The following is a 12,540-nucleotide window of genomic DNA, read 5'->3' as shown; positions in this document are numbered from 1 at the left end:
CAGCTTACTTCTAACAGAGTCTAAATCCTGTATAGATTTTTGATATTTCACATAAAGCTAACACTGTCCACGGGTAACTGGAAGAACTCAATCATCAGACTGAAGAGAGGGTGTCACCACTCCTGCAGGGAACCCCTAGGCCCACAGCAGGTGCATCAGATGCATTTTTAATGGGGACAACTGGGTCACGAGAAGCCTTGATAGCTGGCCTGGAAGACACATAGCCCAGAAGAGCATTTCTGGCAGACAAGTGAATCTGAAAGGACAGCCTTATCTAATTTTTAGACATTTCAAATAGGTTGTCCATTCAGTATAAAAATAAAATATTATTATTTAATATCACAAATATCATAGCATCTGCATTATGATTTTGAATTGACAATTATTCTGCCTTTTCAAGTGAAATTTGGAGATAAAACATATTGAACCTCAAGCTTTACTGGTTAAAAAAAGTCTCATTTGATTTTTGTCCCATTTTATAGAAACGATCATCAATATGTGAAAAGCTTCTTCAGCAGAATAATACACATGCACTTGAAGTTATTTTACAGCACATTTCAGGAAAAGATAAATTAACTTCAAGATCACACCAAAAAGGGTGTTCTTAACTTTTAGGCAAACTCTAAAGAGTATGGGTTCACCTTATTTCCACTGAAGGTAAAGAAATTGCACGTGCTGACATACCCCTTTACTTGCAATAGGTCCACGGTCCCACCTGTGTGATCTTCATCTCTCAACATCTACATTTTCAAACTGTTTAACTACTGTTTTGAGAAGCACATAAAAGGCAGCCCTTAACACACACCCTTCATATCCTTTAAGCAGGAGCACCCCAGATCTTTTGCCATGAGGAGGCAGCTTTAAAATTAACTACAAGGAAAAAATATGTAGAAGGTCCTCAGAGAGGAGTTAGAAATGTGCAAACTGGCCTTAAAAAAACCTCTGAGAGAGCAGTTGGCAAAACTATGCAGTTGTAAAATTTGGTCTTCTCAAACATTTACTTATGTGAGTCTCAGTGGACTATAAGCTACCTGGCCTTTCAAGGGTCCATGCTTAGGTCAATGAGGGCTTGCAAGAGCAGGTCCATGTGTTGCAAATCCTGCACTCGGAAACACATCTCACCTTCGAGCCACAATATACATCTTGAAAGGATTTGAATGGCACTGTTGCCATTTGAGTGGCAGTGCTGCTCTTTGGAGCGAGACCTGGATTCACACAGAATATATTTTTACCATTTCCACCCACAGTATTTCTTTTTCCCAAGGAAAGGAATTCAGTATTTTACAAATCCCCCGAGTGATCATTTCTGGATCAAGCCATGCACGCTGAGGCTTCTGTTGGCCTCCTTGTCTTACCTGTGAAACAAACAGGGCATTTGAATGTGCCTCCCATCCCCTCAAAGCTGTGCTCAATCAGGTGACACAGGAGCTTTGCCGGAGAGTCAAACATCTGGTTACACAGCTTGCACTCATGATTGATGCCTTCCTCTGCAAGGTTCAAATGATACAACTTGTTAGTGACACAGCAGATTAGTGTCGGGGATGCAGCAGTCAGCGAGAAACACCCGTGCTGGCGCGCACGGCTTCAAGGACCCACAGACATTGCTGTGGCTCTGGCCTCACTGGAAAAGTCAGCTGAGCCCCTGACACGGGGCCTTCAGCTGAACACTCACTTTCAGGGGTGTCCATTTTCAGCTGCAATGAAATTGGTGCTGCCATCAGCCCATCAGGAACCCAGGCGCCTGCTCCCAGCTCCTGCCAGCCCTGCACCGCTCCAGCCCCACCCTGCCACAAAGGGAGAGCAGCGAACTCTGCCTGTAGACTATTAAATAATCAAACAGCATTTAAAATTAATTTAACAGTGTGAATTAAACCAGCAACACTGAAAGTGGGCTGAGATGCCATCTTCACCTCAGATTACACTGCAAATATACAAGAGAGGAACACACTATTGGAGAAGAGCAGGAGCCCAGAACACTGTCAGTCTTGATTTCAATCTCTCTTGGCTTTTTCCAAGCTGAAGTGACCATTGAAGGTATTTAAATGTCATTTGAAAGTGTAATTTTTGTGTCACATATCTTAAGCATTGAATATACAGGGATCACTTTAAATGTCCCTATGTTCTAGCTGAACTCAAAGGAAAATAATCATGATTATTTCTATTGTTTCAAGCCTACCACTTTTGCAAGATGATATGTTTCTCTCTTTACTGACATTTGAGGGTTTGCATGCAGCTGGACCTTTTCTTCAGCTATTGAAGCCACATGAAAGCCATCTCCACACAAAATTAATCACTCCTTTGGCTTTCTTGAATTGAAAGAGGAAGTGGTAGAAATTTATATACCGTACTATACGGTTTATATGAATCAGAGAATACCAAAAAAGTTAAATTTTGCTGATTGTTTTTCTAAAGATTTTTTGTCAACGCTTTCCTTCATTATGGCATTACATATTTTAAAAAGTAAAGAAATGCTGTCTTTTGATGTACATTCCACTATTTTTACATCCTGAAGTCTCACCAACCTCCATTTTGTTTCCAAGATGTCTCAGAAACTACTATCAGCCATCAACCAACCTCTTGCCAAACAAACACATTTGGATCTTGCGATGCAAACCTTCAGGTTTTACTTATAATTGCTTTAAATTCCTTTTAAAATATTTAAAAGGGCTAAACAGACGAAAATTATTGTTTTCTGTAAGATCTTTGGTACTCTCAGTATCTCAAAGCCCTGCTACGTGGTAGGGAGTTAGGGTGGCAGGGCAGGCAGGTGGGCAGGGTGTGTGTGACACACTGTGCACAGGCTCTCAGGGCCTCTCGTGCATTTGCAGCTGGAGGCAATTCCCAGAGCATGCAGGCTTGAAGAGCCCTCCCTGCACTGTGAAAAAATAACAGCTAAAAACCCAAATAAAAATCTCCTTGCAGTGCCTCGTGCAGCAGCATGTGCCAGCAGTGGCCTGTGCCAGCCTGAGGCTGGGTGGGCTCTATAAACCCTGCCACCATGGGTGCGGGCTGGGGGCACGTGGGGCCAGAGCAGGGCACTGATGAGGAGCCCTGGTGCTGGAGATGTGCTGGGGAAGGGGGAGGCAGGATGGGGAGAAGTAAATGGGTGGGTTGGGAAGGTGGTAAGGTAAGGGAGGAAAGAATCAGGAATAGAAAGATGAAAAGGCTAGTGACTCCACAGCAGCAGCCCCATGAATTCCCTGGGCAGACATAAACAGGGACTGCGATATTTCTGAATCAACGAGGTTTGCAATTCTCTGGGCAGCCACCACAGATGGGCATATCACCCTCTCTGAAGGATGGCTTTCAAAGCCTGACCCTCACCTCTCGCTGTAGCTTAAGGCTGGCTTCATGCATCAGACCCTTGCCTGAAAAGTTCTGGCTTTGTGCAATCATTGCAATCTGCTCCAGAGGGGAGGAAAGATGGGAAAGGGATATGTGCCTTGTGCTGAGCCCCCTGCGCGTGCCCAGCCACAGGGCCACAAACAGCAGCCGAATGCTGAAATCAACCTGGAGAGGACAAAGCAGGTACTGGGGGGAATGGAACAAATTCCTTCTACGAGTAAATCACAGAAACCGTCTTTGACATAGTTTTCTACCCTCCATACAGTGAATATTTGTAAAACAGTGATTCATGTACAGCCTATGGTCCTGCGTGAGCATGTGTTTGTTCATAAATATGGACATACTGCTGATGATTAGACACTGCTCTTTCTGCAGCTTGAATACCTATAATTTCAGTAAAATTAAACTAAAAAGACAAAACAAAGACCAAACCAACAACAAACCAATAATGCTCAGCATTTCAACAGAAGTATATTCTTACAAGCTTGGTATGTTTAATTAGGTAACAGAGATAGTGTATTTTCTTGGCTGATCCCTGCAGTATTTTAAATAGTTAAACCCATAACAAACAAACTAAAACTCAAATGAAAAATAATAAAACATAATGGGTTCCTGCAGATCTGGAAATTTATCCCACTCGAGGCAAGACCTTTTGATTTGCAAATCCACTTCTGAATTATAAGGCCTTCTCCTCACCAGTGGGGGTTTTTATTCCACTCCCACAGGAGTCCATTATGTATTTCTTGTGTCTATAAAACCATCCAGGAAGAAAAAAGGGGGAAAAAAGTACCATGGTTAGCATGACAAACGTTTCTCTTTTCATGCATGTGTATTCAAAATATGAAAATGCCCAAAGATACAGATAGAATTGCTGCTATAATCACTCTCTCCTCTATGGCATTTTACAGCATATTATTTTACACAGAAACACAGCACATGTATAGGGTACTCAGTCACCGTTGCAGAATAACTTCCCTGAATTATCTTAAGATCATATAGATACATGCAAGGCAGCTTTCTGACAATGCAGCGTGACAGCCAACACTCCAGTCAAATGTGTGGCACTGGGTGTTAGCAACAGAAAACATATCATAATTTCCTTCATTTTTATTCCTCCTCCTTTTTTTTTTTTTTTTTAAGCATGATAAGCATCTATGAGAGATCTACATAACTCAAGTGAATTATACAGCCCCTCTCATTTGTAAAATAAATGCAGATTTTTACAGCTTGCTGTGCTAGGTCTTCTCCCATTTCTCCATAACTGTATCTGTGTGGGGATCAATTGATTACAGGACTAAAGAAGCAATGCACAGCAAATGAGAATCTTGGGTTTCTTGCCCTTAATTTTTTTTTCCTGGGCTCAAAATAATAAGCATTAATTTTACACTTCGTTTCTCAAAAAAATAATAGGATGTGCTCTTGTTTAAAACAAGCAGGCCTGCTGGATTCTGTCAGGCTGAAACTATGTCAGGCCAAAAGAGGAACAGAGCGCTTTGTGTAAAAGTATCATGGGGAGATGATAGTATCCCTGTAATGTTTTCAGTACCTACTTTTGTCTCCAAAAGCATTTGATCCCTGGCAGACACATACTTATTTCCATATTGGTCTTGAGGGAAGCCAGGAGGAATGAGAGCTGATTATCTGAATCCTGAAGGTGAAACCTGGGTGGTGCCCACTGATGTCAAAGGCAGGCATTTGTATAAATTTGGAGGTACATAATTTACTGCCTGTTAGTGAGGATTAGCAGGTTGCACAGACCCGGTTGAACGGCGGAGGCAAAGCGCGTCGCTCATTGTTCCCAAGTTCAGATGCATTTGCAGGATAGTTTTAAGTATGTTGACAGGGTGCTTAGTAGCACTTCCACTGTTATTCTGCCCATTTTAGAGTGGGAATATGCTTCTCCATAAAGCTATTTCTGCTGCAGCAATGTGCATTTAGTACATATTACAATGAGTCTCTCAGCCTCTAAGAGAACCGACATTAGCAGCCTTCTGGCAAGGATGCAGTATAATTAATAATGCTGTATTAAACCCATGGACTGTATCAGCTACATTTCTAATTATAACTATATTAATGTCAATAGAAAAGTATGCATTAACACTGTCGTGTACTGACACGTTATCACACCAATAACAAATAGGAGATTTGAACAATTAAAAACAAGATGGCATTGTCTTCACTGTTAGTTAAAATGTCTCTCTTCAACTTGATTTAATAAAACAAAATTTTCCCTTATGGAATAACCACAATAGTCCTAATTTGAGATGACAATCTGATGCTTGCTCCTGACAACATGCACATTCCATACTATAGCTTTCCAGACCAGTGTATTTCTACTCCACTGCAACAAATTAAGGGAATAAAGGTGAATATTTTTCCTGTACTCAGATGTATATGTCCAGCCATGAGTTAACTGCCCTTTTAATGAACTTTGAAATACCATAATTCAGTGTAACAATGTATTAATATACTGTGTTCACAGAGAACCTTCTCTTGTCCATTATATCATAAATCTAGTAGAATTAAATGGGCCATGTAAGGAGTGTTCTAATTATAACAGGAATAAATAGAAATTGAAATGAACACAGACATAAAATGAAAACTGCATGGAACTATTCTGTTAAGGCAATTCATTTCTCAGTAAATAAGTAAGCAAAGGGAAAAAAATGTGTAACATCAGAAAAGCAGGAGCTCCCCTAGTAATTTTTTCCATGTGGCTGTGAAGGAGCAAGGGGCTGGGACCAGCACAGGATGACAGTGATGGACACCCTCCTCCAAAACAAAGCCTGTAGAGAACCACTTCAACCCGTCGCCTGGCTGGCATGAATTCACCACTGGTTTTCATTAAAAACAATCCAACAATGGAGATAAAACCAAGGTCTGAGAACCCAATGTGACTGCTATGAGGGGACAGCAAATTTGCCGATGCTCACATCAGATAAAGACAACGTCTGCTGTACACGTGATATTCTTTCATCACCATTGCTCTACAAACCATTTGGACCACATCACTCCATTACATTTGTGTAATTAACCCCAGAGGACACAGCCAAGCCCTTCCCTGGCTGGCAGGGTGGCTGCAGGGTGAGGGGAGCAGAGCTGCTCTGCGGGGTGGCGCGGCACCCCAGCGATTAGGCAGCCCGGGCAGTGAAAGGCCGGGGATTGATGGTGAGGCAGCAGAAATGTCACCTGGGGAGCTGGGTGCCGTCCTCCCTGGGATGCTGGAGGTCAGTTACTATGGCAACATCGAATGAGCTCAACCTTGTAACTGACCCTTATCTCTTTTTTTGATCTGTGGCCCACTTGGGACCTTGCCTGGAAATCAACTGGAAAATAATCTGGTCACATATCAGAAAGAAAACTATTTGTACTTATTTACCCAGGTAGAGCTCCTATCTCCTTTTCACGACTCTCCCAGACTAAAGACACCCACCATGTTCCCGCAGCATTCCAGGCGGCTGTGCAGAGACTCCTGGCTCCGTGCTGTGAGAAACCCTGCCAACCCCCCCCAGCCACCACAAAACACAAACAAACTGCCATGGATATCCGTGCTTATGGCACTACTGATATATTGCCAAAATCTTGCCTTGCTTGCCGCCCCTGACTTGCCCCTGTGGATAAATATACACCTATACCCCTTCTTAGATGGTTTAATATTTTATGTTGGTATCCACTACTCATATTCTTTTGTGCTTTATCTCTCTGCTGAAATATGATTCTGCTTTGAAATATATTTATATGATCTAGAATGGCACAACACTGATGTCTTTTATGAGCCAAAGATTGTTTAATAAAATCTTGCATTCCTGCTTCATCCTTATGACAATTTTACTATTATAAGTTTTCAAGGGATATGAGAGCTGTCCACTGTGGTTAGAAACATCACTTTAATGAAAAATGATAACACAGGGACTTGGATTTTTCTAGAAACTATGTGAGAAAAACGAACAAAAATAAAGAGAGTTCCTGATGTGTGAATGCACGTTGGGATCTCTATTTTTGTTGGTTTTCCTTACATTTGCTTTTTGATAAGACTCATTAAAATCAGTTCTGTTCTTCATAGTTTTCCAAGGAATGGGCAGCCCAGACAACTGTCTGACAGCACAAAGGGCTGTAGCTGTTTTCCAGCTGGGGAAGCTCTCCAGAGGAACAGGATTTGGGAAACTGGAAAGATATTAGGCAACAGAGCCACAGGACTTGCTGACAAACATAGATACTGGAGGAAGGACCTATGGATTCCTGGTACCAAACTCCAAGGCTTCTTGTGATGCACTTGTTTTATGTGTCTCTGGCCTCAAAAAGGTATTCTTCATCAGACCAAATGAGCTCAAACCACACAACAGGCTTTAAACTCTTTTCATCATCTCAGGGGGCCTCAAGCTCAAAACATGCAGAATTAGATGCCAAATTATTTATGGGGTAGCTTCTAAGTTCACTGCCTCCAGTACATGTCAGTACACTACAATATTAAAATGACCATTAAAAAAAAAAAAAAAAAAAAAAAGCACAGCCCCAGAGGGACTGGGGATGAGACTGCAGGGAGATTGCTACAAACTGCAAGAGGAGTTCCTGTGCTGCTCCAGAGCTTCTGCCTCCCTCCTACCTGGCTGCAGATTGCACACTCCCACTTGCAACACCTTCCTAAGGGAAAGTCTGAATCTCAGACTCAAGAGATGGGTCTAACCCAGCCTCTCTTCATCTGCTTAATTTTCAGTTTACAAGAAAAAAACCCAAAAGTTCAAAGAAGTTCATGGAGTTGTGCATCATCCATCTGCCTACTGCAGGGCCCCAGAGGAACTCTCTCTGCAGAGCTTTATTTTAGATTTAGATATTAATTTGGGAAACCGCATAAAGATATTTTATAGAAATGCACTATACTTTACTACAGCACCTTCACAGTCCAGCAGCCTTTCCCTGCAAATGCCTTTTTTTTGTAATAGCCTACATTAAAACTTCTTGTGGACTGAAGTCCAATAGGTCTGGCTGTGCTTTCACAATAGTTCATTAAGGAATCACTTCAGTGGCTTCCATGGAAATGCAAACCCATAAAGGAAACACATGCAGCCGTTGAGTGTCCAAGTCCATACACACACACACACACACACACAGAATGAGTCTGGATGAAGCTAACAAACCTTTAAGAACATCCAGAAATTAGTAAATACACCACATTCCCACACAACTCAATGCCAGTCATGTATTTTCATGTTTGGACACATTCACAGCTGTATAATTTCAAGTTTAATGTCAATATCTGGTAGAACTGAAGTAACAGAACTCTTAATGCAGACCCATGGCCACAAAGCCCATTCCCTGCACTAGTCTCCCTCATGTCACTTCATAAACCAGAATATTCTTTATTACTCATGGTCACTTCTCCACTCTCTTCTCTTCCCTGGGAACATCTCCCTGCATTACTGCACAACGCGCACACGTCTGTCCTCCGATCCGATTGACAATATCACATCGAACAGCTCAATACAGACAAACAGCAATAACTAGTATCTGCTTGGCATCTATTCTTCTTGTGAAATTAAAAATTAAAATTAAAACATCATTATACTCTTATTAAACATCCCACTGGAATATGCCAAGTGCTTTTAAAACATGCAAAGCTTTAAACTGAGTTTAAATGGGTATAAAGCCCTTTTTATTCATTTTACAGGCCTGGCACATTCCCCAGCTTCAGCGCAAGGGCCACCAGAGCTGCAAGGTGCCCCCTCCCCACCACATCCCACCCAGACCTCCTACAGTCCCAGCATGTGTTGTTGACTGTGGTCACATGGAGGCACCCGGAGCTGCCAGGACTCAAGCAAGAGCTGCCAAAGGCAAAGCCCTCCCTCTTGCAGGCATCCCCCCTGGCCTGGGCACCTGCGCACAGGCTGGCAGCTGCATCCTGCAGCTCCTGTTTAGGAGCCAAACGCTGGGGGCATTTTCATCTGCCCAAAGGCAGGCTCCTGGGGTGGGGATCCAAGCCAGGGCAGCATTCAGCCCTTGCTGCCAGCTCCCTGCACTATCTAGGCACGCTCAGGATAACACACAGTGTATTTTAAACACATGAACTCCCACTGATGTGTGCCACTGATCTTCAGATTACAGTCTCCCAAGCACACATTGACATGATAGACTGTAAATCTATCATGTAAATAATCATCAGATTAATGGTCTCTAATAGTATATAATTAAGATGACAGGCAGGCTACAAGCCAGTTGTTGTCAACTACACTCAGTGATTCACAGAGACAGAGAAAGCCATAAACCACTTCCATAATGGCACCAGGGAAGCAGAAAAACTGGTAAAAGACTAAAACAGAACACATAAAATTAAAACCCTTCTAAACATACAATTCAGCTGAGAAACCCTGAAGGTTTTTCATGTAGCAAATTATAATAAATGCCAAACTTTTCTGGGGGACAGGGCAGAATTTTATTCACATCAGCAAAAAAAAATAAAATTAAAGTTTTCCTTGCATTGGTGCAATGCTTCTTGAGTGAGTACAGATGAACTGGTACAAGGGGCCTTATTCTGACATAGCAAATTTTGCATAAGCATGGAAATATGTATCCAGTGATGTAAACTTACAGGTGTATCAGCTATGGTCAAATTAAAGGTTATATTAGCAGAGGTATTGGGAAATTACTCAGCAGACATAGAAGTTATAAGTGCAAATTAAAACCAACCATGAGCATTACTTCTGTTGCAGATCACCAAACAGCCTGGGGATGACCCAAGTGCAGCAGTCCTGTAACAATGGGGCAGTGTGCACCCATTCAGGTTAAACAAATGCATTTCTTTTAAATATGAATTCACCTTCTTGTTAAGAAACAGTACTATTAGGCAAGAGCCTCTGGTTGAAAATCCATCTCTTAAGGTACTGTTATCAGCTCATGGACAAAGATTCTTTAAAATACATGCAGACAAACAAAAAAATAGAGAGAAAGACTTTGTGTATATATATGGAGAGATATATATATATGGGTATATACATACATGACAGCTACCCAGCAATCTTGACATGATCACTTAGCACAATTGCACCAGGGCTTACTTGTTCATATGAGAGCTGAACACACCTCATAGCCCAGCCCTGGAGAGCTCCTGTCCCCAGCCCCTACCCTGAGGCACTTCTCTCAATCCCTCTCCCCAGTGAGCAAGAATGAAGCTCAGGGACACAAACCTGTTATCAGAGCTGAAAAAATGAGATGCCATTGCCAATAGAAGGAACCAAGGTTGACTAAATAAGGTCTGGCTGGCTAAGATAGGTGACTGATTTTGCATGGCATGAATATCTCTCAAAGCTCGTTAAGTGCAAATATGCCCAAAAGAATGAAAACCCCCTATCAGAAACATTTTAAGTCAGGATTCCTAAGGTGCAGCAATACATGATATTCCTTAAGGCAGTCAAAAAGAAGAATCTGCATAAAAACAAGAAAATATCTTAAGCATCTCTACATTATGCAGACATATTCTTCTGCTGTGGGAATATGCAGAAGTGAATGTACAGAGCATTTCCCATTGATGTTGATGGGATTTGCTCGATTAGCACTCCGCAGCCCAGGTGAAAATCAGACCCTGTAGCAGCTTCATCTCAAAGAAGAAAAGCTGTAACCCAGTGACCTTTTGGAAAAGATCTCTGCCAAGCAATGGCTCTGCATAGTACAGAATGTAAAGTTACCCTCAATAGCACTTAACTAACATACAAACATTGATTACACCACTGAAATTCAAACTAATGTCACCTTCACATTTGCTCTTTGTTCTGCATAAGAGCCAGACAGGTTGCACCCTTCACATGTGATCTAGAGCTGGATTTGTCCAGCACCAAGACCTGGTCAGACAGCAATGCAACAGGGCTATGTTCATGCATTCTATGCAGCTGTGCAGGGCATCAGCTGGAGGGCAACATCAGCAGAAACATTCTTCAAGGCTCCTATGCTCAAAGTACTTTGGCTGTTGCCCTTGTAAACAAATCCTTTCCTATTTTATTATGGGAGTAGCTCAGTCAGGCATATGGCTGCTGGTAGATACACGCTCACTGCACAAGATGGCCAGCTTGGTTTTATTTTTTAGAAACACATTTTCTTCATTTTCTATGTCATTAGCTTTTTAATCTGTTAAGGAAAGTGATGTGCAAACTCTGATACTGTAGGTAGACTCCAAAAAACATGCGGGCTGTGGCAGAAAACTTAGTATAAGATATAAGGAAAGCCTGTACTTTTGCTCACATTAAAGGATCTGGAAACACCAATACTACAATGGTGCCAAAGAAGCTCTCTTCCAGCCATGAGAAAGCAAGGCACTGTATTGACATCCAGGAGGACCTGATGGCTCATTAACAGCAGGACTCCTACACAGCTGTTTTTGCTTAAACTTACCCAGATCTGAGACTCATGTCATTGTGCAGGTTTTCAGGCCTCTCAAACCCCAAGCCCCTGCCCACAAAGAAGCACTAGGAGGGTAGACAGGGCCAAGCAGGACAGTGCCCTCAGGGGATGGACACAGTAATGGACTGGAACCACACAAGAGTGGCCAAGATGACTTGGAAAGGTCCAAGGCTGTAGTAGGGTTGCTATAGAGAATGGCCTGATGTGCATTGGTTGAACTTGAAATAGATTTAGGGGTATCCACCTCATAAGCCCAGATGAGAAGGAACATATTCCACAGCCCTGTAAAAGTTACTGAGGAAGAGTGAAAAATGAGAGGAAAAATCAAGCTGTTTTTCAGCTGCTCTCTCCAATAAAATAAGATAGTAAATCAAGTTGTCATGGAGTCCCTGTTTGAACCAAAAAGGAGGAAACAATAAAAGGTTTGTCAGAAACCTGCTACCCACCATTTTATTCTTCATTTTTCTTGTGAGTTCTTATTTCAAGCTCCAACTCAACAATCAGCATTAAGCAGTCGGCATTTGCTCCTGTCACCCCAGAGAGGTAGGGAAGATACAATCGCATATATGCAAAATAGGTACAAATCCTGATAACAATACTTTGCCTGTAGGCAAAAATTGACTTTTTAAATGGCAGCCACTACAACAGCATTAGCCTAAGACTCGCCCTTGCAGAATTTTCCTCTGCTTAGCAAAAACAAGTCACACAGTGAAAGGAAAGAGAAGGAGTTTGGATACAGATAATGACAACACAGGAACCCTTGTTGTGGTAAGAGGGCAAAAAGTAATCATAAAACAAAAATAAAAGGTC

The 12,540-nt window shown here is 42.0% G+C and overlaps 1 protein-coding gene across 1 annotated transcript in view; it reads right to left on the bottom strand.

Annotated features, from left to right (window-relative positions):
• ZNF423 (zinc finger protein 423) overlaps nucleotides 1–12,540 on the bottom strand; it is a 192,374-nt gene that overhangs the window by 24,840 nt on the left and 154,994 nt on the right. The window contains exon 5 of the mRNA XM_009997455.1: nucleotides 1,356–1,487. Coding sequence (XP_009995757.1) covers nucleotides 1,356–1,487 — 132 coding nt within the window. The remainder of the gene's footprint in view (nucleotides 1–1,355; nucleotides 1,488–12,540) is intronic.

The sequence above is a fragment of the Chaetura pelagica genome, unplaced genomic scaffold (assembly GCF_000747805.2).
Source record: "Chaetura pelagica isolate M959 unplaced genomic scaffold, ChaPel_1.0 scaffold425, whole genome shotgun sequence".
Classification (NCBI taxonomy): Eukaryota; Metazoa; Chordata; class Aves; order Apodiformes; family Apodidae; genus Chaetura; species Chaetura pelagica.
The sequence above is the reverse complement of the archived record's forward strand: the minus strand, read 5'-3'. Positions and strand labels throughout refer to the sequence as shown.